The sequence below is a fragment of the Leptonychotes weddellii genome, chromosome 12 (assembly GCF_054177405.1).
Source record: "Leptonychotes weddellii isolate Sample4059 chromosome 12, ASM5417740v2, whole genome shotgun sequence".
NCBI classification, from domain to species: domain Eukaryota; kingdom Metazoa; phylum Chordata; class Mammalia; order Carnivora; family Phocidae; genus Leptonychotes; species Leptonychotes weddellii.
This window is the reverse complement of record NC_138380.1, coordinates 14251574-14271486: the sequence shown is the minus strand read 5'-3', so window position 1 is coordinate 14271486 and position 19913 is coordinate 14251574. Positions and strand designations below refer to the sequence as shown.

The following is a 19913-nucleotide window of genomic DNA, read 5'->3' as shown; positions in this document are numbered from 1 at the left end:
CACTATTCAAGAAGTCATAAGATGATGGGAAGAAGGGACTAGAGGTAAAAATCAGGGTGGGGAGGCAGGGGACTAAAGAAAGGAAGGAAAGTCCTAAGGAGGATGGGAGGGGGCAAGTGGAATTTTCTTATGGTCCTCATTAGTTTTGAATGTGTTAGGCTGATCAGGGAACTAAAGTTCTAACTTGATGGCTGACAATAATTAAAGAGAATGAGTTGGCAATGTTTCAATCCAATTCTACCCCCGCCCCCACCATGTGATACAGGTCCATTTTACAACAACCTGTCATCATTAACTGCCACAGCTCAATGGAAACAACAGGGGAAATTAATAGGCATATTAGCATTCAAAAGGATACACAACATCCTAAGAACTTTATGCTGCACCATGCCATAGCTGGGGTCTGTAAAGGGTTTCATGAACCCTGGTTCTTGCTATTAAAAGTGATCTTAGAGTTTGTACTCCATAGCTTGAGCTAAACCTTCCCATAGGTAGTTCAAAATGTCACCCACAACATAAAAGTCAACTAGGTAGTTTTCACTGCATTCTATGTGAGGATAGTATTTTGGAGGTGTGCTTTCTAGCAAGTAGCAGTTTCTCTACAAATCCGGGTTTCAAACCACAATCAAATTCTGCTTCTTGTCCTAATAGTAAACTAACTGAGAGGGCAACCTAAGGGACATCCAACTCACTTTTTAAAAAAATCCTCTTAAACGCTTTGTCATTTATAATCTCAAATAACCACTCCTGGTATTCATTTTCACTTAACTGGGCAATTGTGTTTCAGATATATACATATATAGGGAATTGTACCAAAATATTTGTCAGGTCTACAAGTCATCCACTTAATCATCCAGCACAAAAGTTTTAAGGATTTTCTTGTGCCAGAGACCACTGTAGTGCTAGGAGGTGAGGATGCAACACTGAGTAAGACCCAGTACCTGCCCTCAAGGTGTTACAGACTGGGAAAAGAGGGATGTTAAAGATATCCTCTTGAGTATATACCTTGTGATTGGAATTCAAAGATCCAATACTCTTATAATAATAGAAAACAAAGGTCCAGATGAAACAGTTCTATGAAATGACATAATCTTCCAACTTAATATGAAAGTTTACCAACAATGATGTAAATTTCTACTTTTGATGGAGAGAACTTCATTTCAATGAAAATTCCTAATGTCACATTCAATGAAATTCTTGCATAACAAAATGTGTTATAAAATTCCTTGGGATTTATTCCCAGGGTAAAATGTAATAGCAACTTTTAATGGTGGGGTTCTAGGATGTATTTGACAATGGGCACTGGAAAACAATAGAATTTTTTCCCAGGTGCATTTATCGGTAAGGTAGTATTTGCAAAATTCCTACATATAGAGAAGAACCACCAGTGATAATTTACCGGAGTCAGTGTTCTAGTAATTAGGAGATAACAAATACTTGGTTATGACATCAGAATCTTGACTACATGGCCAGCCAAATAAATATGAAAGTCAAAGGAAATACTGAAGGCCCAAAAGCAAAGATTCACAACTGTACCCAAAACTTAAATACTCAAAATGATGGTTAGAGACACTAGTTCAAATACTTTCCACAATTTCAACATCACACTGTGTCTCTGCACCGTTCGGTGAAGGACAAGGTCATCAATAGATACGGAGGACACAATCAGTCATGCAGCTCTGAATTTCTGAGTTCATTGGATACATGTGGAGAATTAATGACAGAAAGATTTCCTAGAATCTTCTGAAGAGGCCTCAATCTCTTTCTGGAAGCAAAAAGAGTAAACAAATTACATGTAGACAGCTGCCAAGTAGAGATGTGAAGCAGGGTAGATTTAAGCAAACACATCCTTAGAACCTGACAACCCAGGGTACTCTCTAATTCTGTTTATCAGTGATTCCAGAAGAGTGCCATGGATCAGTGATTCAGGAAATCCACTAAGTATTAAGAAAGAATGCTTTCCCCAGTATGAACTATGAAAAATCTACAGCTTTTCCCTGGGTTGGGAGCACATAAAGTTGTTGTTCCGAGTCAATCTGCAAAGAGGTTATTTTCAGATTAGCATACATTTCTGTCCTTGACTCTATTCAGTTCAGTATCTTTACCAATAAATTGGAAGAATACATAGAAGAAATGTTCACCTTGTTGAAGATCAAACTCTGGAGTTATCTCTGACTACAACATCGGGCTAGAAATAGCCTGAAATTTAGATTGCCTTGCATTTATGTTTCCAATTTTAATCACTCAAATTCCAAGCGAAGAATATTTGGCTTAATAATAGTTCCTGTCGAAAAGAACTTTTACGAAAAGGTCATCATTAACATTTTGGGTTTCTTTTAGCTAATTCTGACACATCTAAAGAAGGTAACTGATATTCCAATTCCCTGAATTTGGAATAGTAGGGGGGTCAGGTCAAAAAAGTACAAATTAAAATCTGGAGGCTAGTGGTCATATGAGTCTAATCCCCAGCACCTAGAACAGTGCTTGGTACCTGGTAGGTATTCAATAAAGAGTTTGCTTCCTCCCAAGGGACAGCCTGACCTGCATCTAACAATCCTTGCTTCCACTGGGACAACCCTAAAAGGCCATCCCAGGTGCAAATGTCCCTGTGGGAGGCATCTGTTGCAACTGTAGCTTGACATCTTCCTCTGCCCTGCACTGATGCTACTTTCCTCCCTCTTCCCAACTGTTGTTCCCTCTTGGAGAGTCCCCAACAAACCTCCTACATAGAAAACTCAAAAGCCTCAGATTCTATTTCTGAGGAAACCCAACCAATAACAAAAGCTATTATCTTAACACACATTTCTACAAGTGCACAGCTATGTCTTTACAAAGAAGTAGACCTGTGTATTAGGAAAGTGTACTAGATGAGGAGAGAGATGTAAGCTCTTAGTAATATCCTGTCACAGCAATGTGACCCCGGGTGAGGCAATCTTTCTAAGTGTCCCTGTGATAACACATGCATAGAGCATATTATGAACGCCCTCTGTAAGGCATGAAGCAGTGTGTGAACACTAAGTGTTTTAACCAGGAAATATGATGCTTTGACTGCAGTTGCTGACCCCACACCACTCACATGTTAACACGATGAATAAAAAAGCAACAATTTTATACAAGGCCCCTAGAAGGAAGTCTTTAATGAGAAACCTAACTGCCATCTGAGTTGATATGCTAGAGTCAACCCAGGAAGGTACCAACAAAATGAACGAGGTTGGTGTACAAACAGTAAGAATTGGTCATTATTGTGTGTGCACAGAATAAACTAATGAACGTGAAAACTATTCCCCTGGGCAGGGACGTGAGGACAGACCTACAAAGGGTGGTGTTCATCACCAAAAGCTGAGTTTTAACAATGAAAGAAGGATCAGAGATCAACACTTGAGGCTTATTTCCTTTCTGAGACCTATCGTCATCAGCATCTAATTCACCAAAGCTCTGGAAGCATGCATTTTCTTGTAAACAAAGCAAGGCTTTGGATCATAAACAGAATTAGGTTGCAAAGGGACTGATGTTTAAAATAAGATCATCATCTTCCAGCCCAATATTCTCCTGGCATCTGAATCTTTGAAGCTGGAAAGAAAGAGAGTGTACTCACTTATAAGTCAAGACCCTTAGGAACTGACAGGTCAGGCTCTACGCACTTAGGAAAAACCAATGAATTAAGTGATCCGTATCTAAAGTGCTGCTCAGCCATTCTGCCTGGGCCATGGATTGTGTTGCCCTTCAAATTGATTATTTCCAACTTTCTCTGCTCTTCCTGAACACTGATACCCTCCTGACCCTGCTGTGAGCTAGTAGGCTTGCTTCTTATTTCACTGAGAAAATAAAAGTCACCAGAATAGAACTTCTGCTTCTCCCTAGTACCCAAACCCCCAACTCACCTGTCTCTGTATCATTCCTCTGCCTTTCCGGCTCTGTGCCCTGTAGAGCCTGCTCCCACCCCTCCACTGGGCACTGGGTCCCATCTCTACCCCCTTCAGAGGCATCACCCCTGCAATTGACCCTCTCTTCTGAATTGAGTTCTCCCTCTCTAGGAAATGGGTCCCGTCAGGAGAGACAGCTGTACTCTCTGACAAAGTAGAAAAAAATCCTCCCCAGATCCCATGTCCCCTTCCAGCCACCATTCCATTCTCTCTTCCCCTAAAAAGAGCAACCTACGCAGACTCACTTCCTTTGCTCCCATGTGCACACATGCCCATTCTATTCACCTTCACCTTTTCACTCTTCAACCTCTTGTGCTGTGACTAATACCACCCTCTGCCCAAATCCGATGACTAGTTCTTAGCATGTAATCCTTACTCCACTGCTCCCACTCCGGGGCATTTGGCAGAGTTCTCACTGTTCTTGCATAAAACATTTTTCTTCTCTTGGCTTGCAATCAACAGGCTCTCTCTTTCTTCCTAGCTCACTGTGTGCTGCTTCTTGGTCACAGTGGGTCCTCTACATCTCCCCTACCTCTATTTACGAAGTTGCTCAGGCCAAAACCACAGAGGTTTTTGGGAGAATTAAATTATACGACAGGAGTAGAAATGTTAAGACATTTCCTTGCTCACAATAATGGTGCAATATGAATTAACTGTAATTTTTACTTGTTACATTTTAAATAAAAAATATACGATATAGACAAAAGATAGGGAAGAACAGTAGAAGAAACTAAACACAAAACTCTGGGTAAATGTCAACTCATGAAAAACAGGAAAAGACAAACATGCTCCCAAAGGGATGGACAGTTCCCTTCAGAGAATAGACTGACATCATTTAAGTCCTCAGACATTTCAAAATGGAACACCTACCTCCACCAAATGGAGGCCTAATCTCTACTGAACAGCCCAGTTGTCAACTTGTTAAATGAGAGGGGAAAGATTCAATTTTAGATGAAGCAATCAACAGGAAAATAAAAAATCAGTACTTACAGCAAATTCATGAAGCAAAATGCACTTACACAATTTTCTAATGTTCACACTCATTATGAGTGATGCACATGCTTTAAAAACTTCACTAAGGAAATATGTCAGGAGGAAAAATGTTAAACCCTAGGTAACTTCTATAGGACTAAACATTTATCATAACACAGTAGTTCTTAGGAAACACCTAGGTTAACCACTGCACAGAGCAGATAAGGCAAATGAAGCCTGAAGAGGATAAATGTATTGCCCAAGTTCGTACAACTAATTAGTAGTTAGATTGGCTTTTCTCATTCTTGCTTATATATTCCCATCCCTTTCTTTAGTCATTTAAGTGATGTTTGCTAGGAAAATACATACCTAGTGTTTCCATAGCCCTATTGGAATTCTCATCACGTGAGAAAAAAGCTCCGGTGAATCAGGGACTATTTCTGGTTTTTTTCCCCCTACCACTGTTTGCTAACAGTAAGCGCTTAATAGTTGTGTACTGAATAATTGTGTTAAATGTCCCAGTTTCATCTTCCAATGCCTACCATCTAACGTGGTATCTAGCATATAATTGTTGCCAGTATATAGTTTTTGGAAGCATGGATGCATCTGAGTGAATGGCTCCACTTTGACATGTGTTAAATGAAATTCACTTGAGGTAAAATATGGAAACTGGAAACGATGAAAACCCCAGTGATCCACCTCCCCCTCTGTTTGAAGATGGGCTAAATTTAGCGACTCACAAAAAACAGCATTGGGGAAGGAAAAAAATTAGTAACTTTACAGTGGAGAAACCTAGCAAATACAACCTTAACCAAATGATCAGGTTACCATCATCACGGATGTCATGTGGACATCAGGTAACCCCTGATATAATGGGATAAAAAAGGAGACTTCACCTTTGCCGTGTTTTTTTTTTCAAGAATATATAACTCCACTCTAATTATGTGTTAAACAACAGACAAAGCCAGACTGGGGGATATTCTACAGGATACCTGGCCAGTATTTCTTAAGACCATCAAGGTCATGGGGAAAAAAAAAAAAAGAGAAAGTCTCAGAAACTGCCACAGACCAGACAAGACTGGGAAGACGTGCCCACCCGATGCCATGTGATGTCCTGGATTTGGATTCTGGAATAGAAAGTCCAGAGTTTAGTTAATAATAATGAAGCACTATCTGTTTCTTTGACAAAGTTAGCACGGGAATATAAAATGTTCAACAACAGGGAAAACTGGGTGAAGGGTATACGGGAAATCTCAGTAGTATCTTTGTAACTTTTTTAGAAATCTAAAATTATTCCAACAATAAGGTTTTTTTAAAAAGATGTATTTACTTTATTTTTAAAGATTTTATTTACTGATTTATTTGAGAGAGAAAAAGAGAGAAAGAAAGCATAAACAGGAGGAGAAGCAGAGGGGGAGGGGAAAAACATCTGAAGCGGACTCTATGCTGAGTACGGAGCCCCACTGGGGCTCGATCCCACAACCCCAAGATCATGACCTGAGCTGAAGCCAGGAGTAGGACAGTCACTAAACCGACTGAGCACCTCTTGATTTATTTATTTGAGAGAGAGAGAGAGGGAAGGAGAGCATGAGTGGGGGGAGGGGCAGAGGGAGAGGGAAAGCAGAGTGTGGAGCCTGACGCAGGCCTCCTGGGACCCAGAGATCAAGACCTGAGCTGAAACCAAGAGCCAGACACTTAACCAGCTGAGCCACCCAGGTGCTCTTAAAATAAGAAGTTAAAAAAAAAAAAAATCAGTGCCGAATACCAGATGATGCACATAGGGGGCTGTCTTAGGACTGAAGAAAGCAGCATGCAGATATGTGGTCAGATCACCAAATACAGGCATTCAGTATTTACACGTCTCACAGTTTTAAATATCCTGCCATCAGAGCCGTCCCTTGCACTGGCAGACAAAATACATATAAATTAAGTGATTAATTATGTTAACATTCCTGTGGTATTTATCCGTGTTTTCAACACTGCTTTTGAAAGTGAGAACGTGAGTTGGAAGGTGGTAGCAGGTGTACTTGGAAGTGAGAGCCATGAGTGGAGCAGGCTGGCTGGCTTCGGGACCTGCAGACCGCAGGGCAGCCCCGCGTGCCTATAGCGTGTCTTCAGCAACAGCAACCACCACAATCCGAGCTCCCGCTTTTGGGGGGCACGCTAGCGTGCCAGACTTGGCCCCGGCGGTTTCATCTACGAGATAACATTTCACCCTCTTAGTCTAGGAGGCTGCAGTGATAGTCTCATTTTAGAGATGAGAGGTAGGATCATCAGAGACATGAATTACTTGGTCAAGGTTGCAACTGTGATTCAAACACAAACATTTCTGACTCTTTCACCACGTCAGTAAATAAAAGGCACCTCTTAATATCATTCGTCTTTGCCAGAGAATAATACACTGAGATATTATATATTATACACCTCTAAACATCCATATAATTCCCATTACACTGAGAAAATGTAAAAGGGTCATTGAACACTACACTTGATGTAGAACAAATGTTAGTCCTCTCCTACCTTTATAGGCTACGCTTATTTTCGATTAGTTCCAAACTGGTTTTGGCTTGTGTTTTAGGGCCTGGGCTTGTGTGAATTATCAGGGCAATTCAAAAGTGCAGAGTAAGCTCATGCCAGAAGTCAAGTTTAGCCCGTTTACATGGGATAGAGTTAAACCCTGGCCAGGACCAAGTTTTTCTAGATATAAAAATACATGTTGTATCAATGAAACTCCTTCAGAGTTAGAAATATAACAGATTTTCAAAAACTAACCACCCTCTGCCTAGACTATATGATTACGTGCTTTATTAAGGACTCATTTATATACTTCATTCAGATTATGGGAGTGAGTTTCTGCTATCATTATGGATTGACTTTATGGATCTTTTTAAACATTTCTCTTTATGTTCTACCTTTTAAGCTGAATAGACTTTCCTCTTGGACATCATAATCATTATCCTGAGGGTTAATAATTCATAAAGCCAGAATTGAGAGCCTAATTATTTTGAGTAAGTCTGAAATTTACTGGCAAGCGCTGGAGGAAGGGACTGACAAAGACTAACCCACTTCATGCTATTATTTTAGAGGGGATTTCCCCAGGCAAGTTGAAGCTAAATGGAAGGGGGATGGTAAATCTTTGAAATAGTGTAGTCATCTTTCTCTATGCTAAAATAAGCAAGGTAATTAAAAGGGCTGCCATCCTGTAAATTACCAAGGAGTCCTGCCTTACGGACGGAAGTGGGGCTTTGTTAGACAACAAACGTTCGAGCTTGTAATCTAATACATATAATGATCCAGACACATAAGCAAGATCTATTAAACAGTGATGGCAAACAGCCACATGCTGCCTAGATGAATCACTCAGTGTATCATCCAGAAAGGGAACTAATTTTTTAAGCCCAGTAATGCAGTACTGCTCTGGTTTAGGGTTTGTAAGGTTTCCAATCAATAGATGGCCTAAGAGGATTCACTCCCTTTGGGATGCAAGTCAGAGTACAGTCCTCAAATCCCTTCTATCTAGATGTGTTCTATGCATTTTGTTTAATCAATGCTTCTGAAATAACTGATCTATTTTGGCATTGTATGTCACATATGGACTTGAACTGGTTCTTGTCTTTATACTCTGTTTGAGCTCTGCCAGACCTGCCTGTGAATGTGTAGTTGGTTGAAAGTTGGAATCAGGCAAGAGAGCGAAGGTAAGAATCAAATATATAACCCTGAAGGACAAACTTCCCCGAGCAACCACAGTTTAGAAGCATCATAACTATATATTAAATGTGGAATGCCTGACTTGGCCATCTTTACTTCTAATTAATATATTGTTTCCTTCAGACTCAATCTTTAGAATGAGTTAACTCCTTGATTCCCTCTTTGAGTGCTTCTTTGTCCTTCTGAAGCCCAAAGACACTGCTGAATTTACTGGATTTATATTTATACCAAGTCACCTCCCCCAATTTGATATAAGAAGTTTCCTTACAGAGAAGTTTTATCACATAAGATATGATGAGTAAAGCACTTGCTAGGAAATTTCATCTTCTTGTAAAAACTCAAATCACAATTACCTCTGGCAATGGTGGACAGATAATGCCATGGAAAAGATAGGACAAATAATTGAAATCCACTGATAAGCCTCAAATCTCATTCCAGCCCCAAATTTCAAATGCTTCCCTACTCCCAACTGACTTTCTTCAGAGTCGAAGGTAAGCTGAAAAATATTAACTGACTTGAGATACATTATTTTTTTTAGTTTTCAAAAATTATAAGCTATTTGTCTATAAGTTTGAAATGAGAAAAGATATAAAACACTCTTCTTTATAATTAGTAGCCTTTAAAAGTCAGTTTAACTCACACTGTAGCTACACGTCCCAATGCAAACATGTATATCCATCACGTTATGAGTTAGATTTTGTGCTAGTCTGTCACTTATAATCTCATTTATATTAGAAAATATAATCGGTCATTTATAGAAGGGAGAAATGTAGAGGTTCAGGGAATTGCTCCTTCCCCACTTCAAAGTTTCCCACCAAAGGAAATGAGAGAGAAGAACAGATAGGGGTAAGGCAGGGGAGAAGCTAGAAGGTACTGATGTTTAAGGAAAAGAACCAGAAGGGCTAAGGAAGCTGAAGCTGCAGAGAGAATTGAGAGAGGAGAAATTTCACACAGAATTCTCTGGGCGGTTCAGTGATTGGGCTACCAGGGAAATGGACCCTTGCTTGTTGCCACATCCAGATCGTAACTCTCTGCCCTCACCCCTGAGACTGACCCTGGATTTCAGGATTTCCATCCACTAAACCCCATTCCAGATCACAGGTGGAGAATCAGAGCTTGGAAGTCATTATCCCAGGAATGTGTCCCCTTCTCAATTCCTGCCAGTTTTAGCCGTTCGTGTCTTCCATAACTCTAGGTACGTCCATATTGGAACCAGTTGGTGGTCTTAAGTTTATAAACCTCTGGTTCTCTATCAAACTCCTTCTGTTCTGTTGGCATCCCTGCCTGTACCCTCGGATACTCGTCCTGATCTTCTTGACTTTACTGCATTTGACTATTGGCCTCCACAATTACGACAGAGCCCAGAACCCTAATATCTAACACACCTGCTGTCTTAACATCTTCTGGCCTACTTTACCCAGTTACCTCATTTATCACAGTATAGACAGGGATCTAACATAGTGAATGGAATGTAAAAAGTGCCCAACAAATACTGAATGATAGATACGATGAACTAAAAATCAGCTATGCATTTAAAGAAGCATATGGAAAATATGAACATTGAGAAGTATTCATACATGGAGTCAATTTAAGATTTCAGGAAAAATGTCACCTCATCAGCTGTGAATCACTTTATCATGACAGTGAGTATTCTGTGGGCCTCTGATATTTATGCAATCACATAATAGCTAGATGTGTTGGACATGTCTTTGTGGATAACTTTGTCACACCTGCAGGAAGAATGGGGACAGTATTTGGTATTGTAGACTCCAGGAAGAGACTTGTGCTGTCTTCGAGAGTTTTCTAGACATTATGATACCTTACGACATTCACCAACTTTCTGCTTTCTCGTCTTAGGTAAACCTGAGACTAAAGTGGTTAATAAACCAAGAGATCCTAACTTGGCCTCTTCAGCATAATAATTTTCTTCTGCTGTTTTCCTTTGCCCAGTTCCATTTTCTTCAGTCCATAAATCATTGCTTGGGGTTCACATGGTACTATGCTTCCCTTCATTTCCCTAACCATTGTTTTCAGACACAAGATGAATCTATCCATCAACCCAAGGAGGATCAAGCAGCTGAAGATAGGCTGATCACATGAGATCAACTAGGCACTTCCAACTTACAAGCTTCCCGAAGTTTCTCTTTGTCATAGTGAAATCCTTCATAGTCTTGTAAACTGATTTTGTTCACCCGGATCCTCAGGCGGTCTGGGACAGACTGGGGACTGCAAAACAAGAATCGAGTAGTCAGACAAATGAGAGAGTGGAATTGAGAGTCACATGCACCTGGAAGGACTAAAGGCAATAATGTCTCTTCATGCTTGGAAGAAAAAGTTCTCATTTAAACAAGAATTGTAGGTTCTTTACGAAGAACACGGCCATTATCTGGAGAATACATCCTCAGAAACCTCAAGTTTCTGGAATTTAGGTAAGAACATGGAAATAGGCAGAAAAAGCTTCTGAAAGCTACGCATATCCTGTTCACTATTAACTTATTAAAAGTTCTAGTAAGATCATGTGTTTAGCTTCACAATAAATTAGACACAGTTAATCTGAAACAGTGAGACATGGCATAGAGCTGTAAAAAACTGCTCTAGGAAAATATGCCCCTATCAGCCAAATACAGCAGTTTGACCCTCAGAAGAGACAAAAACAAACAAACAAACAAAAAACCTTCTAAAAAGCAAACCAAGAACTGAAAAATCACAGGATTGAGATCAAAATACCTCTATGTACCCCAACTGTCTGAGAGCACCTCTCAAAGCTTATGACAATAAATGCTGCCTGTGATGGTGATTTTGAGGGCCTCAAAATGACAAAAAAATTTTAAAATATGCATGATGTACTTTCTTTAGAAAGGGAATGAAGTTGTAATTCATTTTAAAAGAACTCAATCCTAACTGGTTCAGGATACATGTCAAACAATTAAAAGAGGGTAGCACCAAGCTTTCTGAAGCATCCTGTTCACTCACAGAATGTCCTTGGATTTTACATAATATTTTCAAAATAGTCTAATTATCAGCATTAGTTGAGTGAAACAATTTAATTTTCATCATCACCACTATGGATCAATGCATTTCTTCAATGTATCAATATAACACAATCCCCACTTGTCCTTCAGTATTACCTTATACTTAGATTTCATTGGTTCAGATAATTTTAGCAAAAACAGGATTGCTTCTCCTTTCTTGTGTTAATTGGATAAAAGTCACTATTGGCCAAAGTAGAAAGAATAGCATTACTCTTCTATTCATTTCAGTAAAGAAGGGAAGGACTGGAAGAGGGAAAAGGGAAAGAAAGACAAGAGTGGGAAGGAAGAAGAAAAGGATAGATGGCAGGAGGGAGGGATAAGATATTGTCAGGACCCCCATCTCAAACACACACATGGAATTTCACTGCAACTCTGGAAGGAGGGAAAAATAATTTAATCTCATTCTCTTGCCTAACACCTCATCTTTGGGCAAAGTATAGTAACTCCCTCCATATACAGACTCCCACTCTAATACCCCTAAAACAACATATAGATCCAACTATGGATACATATGTGCACACCCATACATAGTTCTCTTCCTCCTCCCACACAAAGATATTTAGATACAAGTGCATAAATTCTAAAGAGAGATGGTGGACAAATAAAAATGTCTGAGGTTCACTGGGTTAAAAACTAAGCCAATATGAAATACAAGATGGATAATTCTGAGGGAAAGTTTTGAGAAGACAAATCAATAGACTAGTCCATTCAAAGTGTGTCTGTTGGGTGTCCACTTTGTATTGGGCATTGTACTGGACATGGAATAGGCATTGATAAATAAAATGGGCATAAGCTGTGATGGGAAATAGGATTTGAAGGCACGTTTTGAATTAGTGTTAACTATACACCTTAAATATCATGGGTATCCTTACATCATTTACAGACAGGGAAGCTGAGGTTCAGAAAGGTAAAGTGATTTTATGATCACATAGCTGGGCATAGTGGCAGAGCTGGGAGCAGAGTCTCAGACTCTTCACTCATCAGTTTCATGCTTGTTTTATTGTGTGGTGCCAAGAATCCCATGGATTTGACAACAAAACCACAGAGCCTGAATTAACAAAGTCAAATGATCTCTATGTGGTGTTCAGACTCTTATCAATAAGCAATCAACTGGGGGATAGTTAAGTAAACTGTGGTATACTGAAACAAGAAAACACTGGGCAAATATTACAAATGAGTGTGTAGATCTACATCTTTTTAGAGGGAAGTCCCACTATAACATTGTGACATTGTTTGGTGAAAAAAAAAGTCATGGAAAATTATATCTGGAATAATCTCCTTCATGTAAACTGTGGAATTTCAGCATTTGTATATGTACACAAGTGTCTAGAGAGAATGTTCGGCGAGCTATCCCAAGTGGTTATCTCTACATGATGGGATTTAAGGATTATTTTACATCAAGAATCATCATTTTTAGAAAAAGATTTTAAAATTATGTCAATATGTAAATAAATGATAACTCAGAACCAGAGTAAAAATAAGAGTTACAGAAAAGGATGTTAGGTATTAGATGTGAGTAGGTAGGAAAGGATAGGAAAGAATTTAAGCAATTAACAGAGTGATCATACAGTGTACAAGATGCTTATCCCGAAATTAAGAGGGTTCTGATCCTTTTATTTCCAAGTTCACCCTAGTGACCTGAAAAGAATGTAATTAAGAAATATTTCCCCACAAGTACATCAGGTAAGAGGGAAGCAGGAAGCACAGAATGTGGTGGCCCACCATACCCTCTGACGGGAGTTGGGGGAGGACAGAGGTTGAAAGAGCTCTACTTCAATACATTTTGAGATGACAGTAGGTCTAGTGACAGTGAGCTCTAGCATTCTCCGGTGGGCTAGAGACAGCAGGAGTAAGACCTGGTTCCAGCAGTAGCTGTAGAGTAGAAAATAGGATTCAGAGAATGAATACAGACCAGTCACTGTACGTCTTTCTCCCAGGAGCTCCCCACTAGCTAACCAGTGTGTACCGCCTTTCTCACGGTCCGTCCGTGCCTGTTCCCTGCCCACATGCTTCTACCTCCCAGCTTTGCATCTGTGCCCACCAATTCCAGACACACACTGCTGCCTCCTGAGCCACAGCCTCCACCAATCTTCCTTACAGGTGGCACACCATGGACATACAACAGGAACTGTCATTTGAATGGAACTTTCCAGAATCCAAATGAATTCATGAACTATCTCACTTCATCTCCAGAGCGATCAGCTAAGTAGGAGACAAGAAAATGGAGACTCAGTAACTGCTTGTCACTCTCCCCCATCCCACCTTCTTATACACTCACTTGCTCGCCCTCAGCGCCCATCTGTTCCCGGCGACCAGCAACGCATCCCACGTTCCCACCAGCAGCAGCTGGCTTAAACCCACTCTCCTGATGAGGGTACCTGGTGTTTGGCCTGCTGTCAAGTGTTGGGGCTCATCCGCAAATTTTAGGGCAATCACGGGGTCCAGGATGGAAATCTCCTTTGAATTCTTTTGGATCCTGGTGTAAAGACTAGGCAGCTCAGCAGAGTTCAAGAGCTCAGGCCCTGAGTCAGATTGCCTAGCCGTGAAGTACACTTCTTCAACCGGTTAATCAGGAAACCCTGTGCTTCAGTTTCCTCCTGGGTAATGTAGAGATAAGAACAGGATCCACTTCACAGTGATACTGGGAGGATGAATTGAGTCAATACAGAAAAGTGCCTGGCACATGGTAAGTGCTCAGCAGACACTAGCTATTATCAGGATAATCATTATTCTGAAAATTGCTCCCCTACATAAGGTTCTGCTAATATGCAATAGCATCTGCTGCTGCCAGTTAGTGGGAGAAGTTCAGGGTGCGTGCTGGGGCCGCCCTAGGCCCTCTGACCCACTGCTGGGCTTCCTCGGAGGGGAAACTGTCTGGTCTGGACAGTGCCATCATTCTCCTGGACCTTCTCGCATAGGTATTTTACAGGCCAACCAATAACATGAAAACAGACAACCAGAAGGTGGGAAAGATAAAATACACAGATATTAAGTGAAAGCCAAGTAATTCAATTGGGTCCCTTTATGTCAAAATGTATTAATGTTCCATTAATGGCTGAGTGGAGGCGGATGATGACAAAGCTGTTCCTTGGAGTCTGGGGAAGAGCAGTGCCATTAGTTTTCTAAAATTACATTTTCCCAAGAAAGTTAGTAGAGCATAGAAGAGATGAACATCCTGGATAAAAATGGATTTGCCTCCATGCCAACATCTACCACCAACTATCCCGATACTGATGCAGGCTCTGTAGCAGGCAGGGGTTGTAAACCAGACTTCCTTGGAATCACTCAAGGTTCTGAAAAGGGACTCAACAATCTTGGAATTCCCTTTGAAATCAGGACAGTGACCTCAACCTATCACTTCCTCACAAATTTCCTCTGAAATGTCAAGAGTTTTTTGTGCATGTTGGAATTTCATGGCTCTGGACGTAACTCCCAAATGTCCCCATGACAACTCCCTCAAGAACTACCATAAAGCATCTCATTAAATTCACGCACTTGGGCTCCAGACCACACTTTCCCGTATCCACATTACACACACCTGTTACTCTGAGGTGCTAGGAGGGGTGAGGTGGAGCACCATCCAGACAACTCTCAGAACACTCACTGCTATTCAACTTACATCTTCCTTACTACACAGGTTTCTCTCAGTCCTCATAACACACTCTGCTCATTCCAACCTTCTCACATGGATACCCCTTACGGACCAAGAGAATGAGTTGGGGGCTTTCGTTCCCCAAGGTCACTTCACGGCCAGCAACACCACATTAATTCCTTCTTTTATTGGAAATATGAATCACCTGGGAATAATATCCTTTAATATTAAGACACTAAAACACAGTGTGTAATGCAAGACGCAAACTCAGAAGAATCTTAGTTCCAGTCAGAACTCTGTCAATTAATACATGGTTGACATTGAGAACTCTGAAGTTACCTTGTCTAAACTATTTTCTGATTGAAAATGGAACTGATAATAGGAATATGTGAGCATTAAATGAGAAAATACATGTAAGGCAGTTAGCATATCCCTGGTAAATAGTGTTAAGTATATTGTTGTTCTATTTTTATTAATACCCTGATGCTTCAACTTCCATAAGCCTTTTTTAAAAAATTTAATCCTAGATAATACCATAGCAAAAGCCAGAGTTACAGCTCTAAGTAGCAGTTAGTAGATACCAAACCTTAGCAGAATGACAGTTGATGACACAGGAAGGGAGACAAAGATTCAGAGTTACGTAGGCATCTTATAATCTGTGGGATGAGAAAGCAAGTGGGTCCCGCGAATGTTGGCAAGATATCTTAAAGATACTGAGAATATAAATCCTCATTCATGTTACAGGAGGCCCTTAAAGTTCTATAATTACTCTACATTTTGTACTTTGTAAATGTCCAATTTTCATTAACATTTTTAAATGCTTCAGGGTAAGATCTGCCCCTTAAAACACTCGTGTAGATTCACTGATTTTTATGATGAACTCTAATTTAACCAGGAATTTGCTACTCATATATAAAGAGTTAGTTTTCCTTTGCAAGGCAGAAAACATCATAACTTTGTCTGCCTTTCTCCTTCCAGGCCTGATTTAATCGGGATACATTGCTTTAACTTCTTTCAAGCAATGTAAATGTGAGATTCTACCTGATTATAAACTTGATGTAATAAAGTATATTTCTAACTGATCTTTAATAGGATTCATTTGAACAGGTCCTTGTTTTATGAGTGGACTTTAGTGTGAGGTCACGGCACAAACCACTATTCCTCTTCTTTACAACTCCAGCACCTAAGAGTCTGGCCCATGTTGTTTACAATAAATGTTTTTAAACAAATAATGAATGAAATGCAGGAAAGTGGAATTCCTCTGGGACAACACATGGCCCTTTAGCACATTTGACATCATCTGAACCTCTCCATAGCCGTTTTTCTCTTTGTGAGCCCTAGGCAAACCCTGTTTGGGTTGTCCATTTCTGTCCTTTTTCCATTCAGCTCTCTGAGATCTGGAGGTAAATCCATGCTGGATTATGCTCCTTTGCATCTTATCTCTAGGGGGATCTGCACAAATAGAAAAGAACATACAAATGGTAGATGTCCCTACCAGAAAAGTATGTATACCATTTCAGGACTGCCTGTTCTTCAATTAAATAACAGTGAACCAGAAACATTTACCACCACCTTTCATCAGCTATCAAGCTGGGCCTTATTTAGATATAATTATACTCAATAGCTTCCTTTAGCAACTTCCTGGAAATTGCTGCAATTTACCCTGGGACATTTTCAAGCTGCCACTGACAATAACCTATCCAAAAACACATCCAAGTGGGCCTCTTTGCATTGAGCCGTAAAACCAAATTGAATCAAAGCTTCTGAACAGAGATTTAAAATGGATTTCTGACACCTGCTGAGTTCACAGAGAACTCTTATAATTCAGTTGTCTTCTGCCGTGACCTCGTGACGCAATGGTAGCGTGTCTGACTCAGTTGTCTTCTGCCTAGAGTAGAGAACAATGCCTCTGATACGTGAAAAAAAATTTAAAGGATTTTTTGAATTTGGAACCGAAGATAAGCCAAAATCACACTAACAGCAATCGTGAGCTCCCACTGTCCAACATGTTCTTCTAGAGAAAGTACTTTTTTTTCCCACTTCCAAAATAGGGAAAGTACTTTTAAAGGTTGTTAATTCTTTTTCAATAGACGTTGTTGGGGTGCCTAGGTGGCTCAGTTGGTTAAGCATCTGACTCTTGATTTCGGCTCAGGTCATGATCCCAGGATCCTGAGATAGAGCCTGGTGTGGGGTTCTGCACTCAGCAGGGAGTCTGCTTCTCTTCCTCTCTCTGCCCCTCCCCCCACTCACAATCTCTCTCTAAAATAAAGAAATAAATCGTTTAAAAAAAGATTCTCTCTCCCTCACCCTCTGCCCCTCCCCCGCTTCTTGCATTCGCTCTCTCTAAAAAACAAAAACAACCCTTAAGTTAATTAAGTTCTTGACTTAAGACATCCATCTGTGAGGTGGTTAATATGATATGTCATAGTTACAAATTATCTGAGACAGCTATCCCTCTAGATCTCTAATAAGATAATGGAATTAAAGCATTGCAGAGTTGGGAGAAAACTTAGATGTTCACTAATTCACTATTTGCTATTCCATCTGATTGTCCATTACTCTATGATTGCATCCATGGCTGTTCCATCTCTGCTTGACCCTCCTTAAGTGTGGAAGGTGCAGGATAGAAGTGCCCTATTCTTTGTTTAGACTACCGTGAGCATTTATAAATTCTTCCTAAGGAATCTGTATCTCTCTCCATAATGCATTGACTTTTCTTCTATCATTCAGGTCAGAATTGGGTTTTAAGTCACTGGGATAATCAACCACAGACACTAATGGCAAAAGAATGTAAACCTGAAGCACCAGCGCTAGACACCTATTAAAGAAACCATTTGCTGACTTAATGGCTAATAGATTAAAAACAGGTTTTAAGTTCCAAATATCAGAGAACTTTTATCAGAGAAACAAAAAAAATTTTTTAAGTTTTCTGGACATCTTCAAATACATACTAACACACACATTTTCATGCTTTCTAGTGAAATATATTTTCATGTTTCTGAATTTGCAAGAAAGGAATATGCGGCAGAGTGAAATTAGCATGTGGTCATTACAGACGGTCTCTTCTGCTGGGCGTGAGGTTCCTGGCATGCCAAGGAGAAGCAAGGACAAAGAATTAGTAGCGGCTTCACTTGGTGGCACCTGCAAGCAGCGCAGCAAGTATAGCAGCTTCATTTCTGCTTGAAAGGAAAAGAAACAGGCCAATAGCCTTGGTCAATATTTCAAGGTCTCCTGACCATCCACTTCTTTTTGTGATAATGAACGTCACAGCTATTCCTGACCCAGTTTTAAACTCTGAGACTTTTATGTGCCTCCCCCCTGCCCACATATACGTAACATTACAACTTCTAGGTACCAGAATCATAGATTTATTGTTTAAGTTGCAGACCCTCGAACTTTCCTCTATATGAGATCACACTGTCCCCTCACCTTCTCCTTTCCCTTTACTCATGCTCATTAAATCCACTTCTCAGTCCACACTCAAACTCCCCCTTCAGTAGCATTCCTCACTCTGGTTAACTCCTGAAGCACTTTTCTCTGGATTTCAGCTCAAAAGACTCTTCTGACTTTCCACCTGCTCCTTCTTTCTCTCCCCTGCAAGTCATCCTCCTTTAAGTAGTGTTCAAATATGTATGCTTCTCTACCCCCTCTGGTAACACCCCCACAGACCAAGCTACTATCATCTTGTACTAGACTGAGTGCTGTAGACTGAGCAGTCAGTGTGAAATGTAAATGTGTTCATGACATGGTGATTTTCCCCCCATTAAATCATGAACTCTTTGAGGAGAGGATGCCCAGCCATATCTATCTTTGTTAAGCTGCTGCTCCCATATAGACTTACTAATTTTGAAATGAGAACTATTTTCCATGACAACGAACTACATTCTTCATCCCACCCACCTAATCCCATCCCACCCACCTAACCTAAGAAATTGGTTCAAGGGAAAAGTCAATTCCCATTACTAAACTAACAAACAACAACAAAAAAATCTCAAGGCTCATGCTATCCTCACAAATGGGGTTGATCCTCTGGTTTTCCTCTGGTTAATACGAATGGAGAAAAATTTCTACTTGTCATTAGATACCACCTACAGGTTTAAATCTCCCGAGAGTCTCCTGTCCTAGTATTTGCTGAATTGGCAATTAGGGATGACAACGTTTCAGGCCTTAAGTTCCCACTTACACTCTTTTTATACTGTTTTATGTTTAAAGAGTATAGGAGCTGGGCAAATATCATGATGAAAGGCAAAGGAAGCAAATACCCCAGGAAATACAGAGGGATAGAAATTAGAGGTAGAAAATACAAAATGCATTTTTGTAGAATCCTGCAAATTCAAGCTGCTGAATGAAGAACAGTTAAGAACAGTTGGGATGGGAATAAGAACTCAAGGCTGGTCTTTCGTCATACCAGGCGAGAATCATTTCTATCTCATGAGATAAGTCCATTTAATGGAGGTTTCCTGGCTATTAAAAATGACTTAAGATTCACGAACCATGAGAGACGATGGACTCTGAAAAACAAACTGAGGGTTCTAGAGGGGAGGGGGGTGGGAGGATGGGTTGGCCTGGTGGTGGGTATTGAGGAGGGCACGTTCTGCATGGAGCACTGGGTGTTATGCACGAACAATGAATCATGGAACACTTCATCTAGAACTAATGATGTAATGTATGGGGATTAACATAAGA

General features: G+C 40.3%; 1 protein-coding gene across 2 annotated transcripts in view; it reads right to left on the bottom strand.

Moving 5' to 3' along the window:
- Positions 1 to 19913, bottom strand: part of DGKI (diacylglycerol kinase iota) — a 426631-nt gene that overhangs the window by 109413 nt on the left and 297305 nt on the right. For both annotated transcript variants that reach the window (XM_081800028.1, XM_081800027.1), the window contains one exon: positions 10729 to 10829. In XM_081800028.1, the coding sequence (XP_081656154.1) occupies positions 10729 to 10829 (101 nt within the window). The remainder of the gene's footprint in view (positions 1 to 10728; positions 10830 to 19913) is intronic.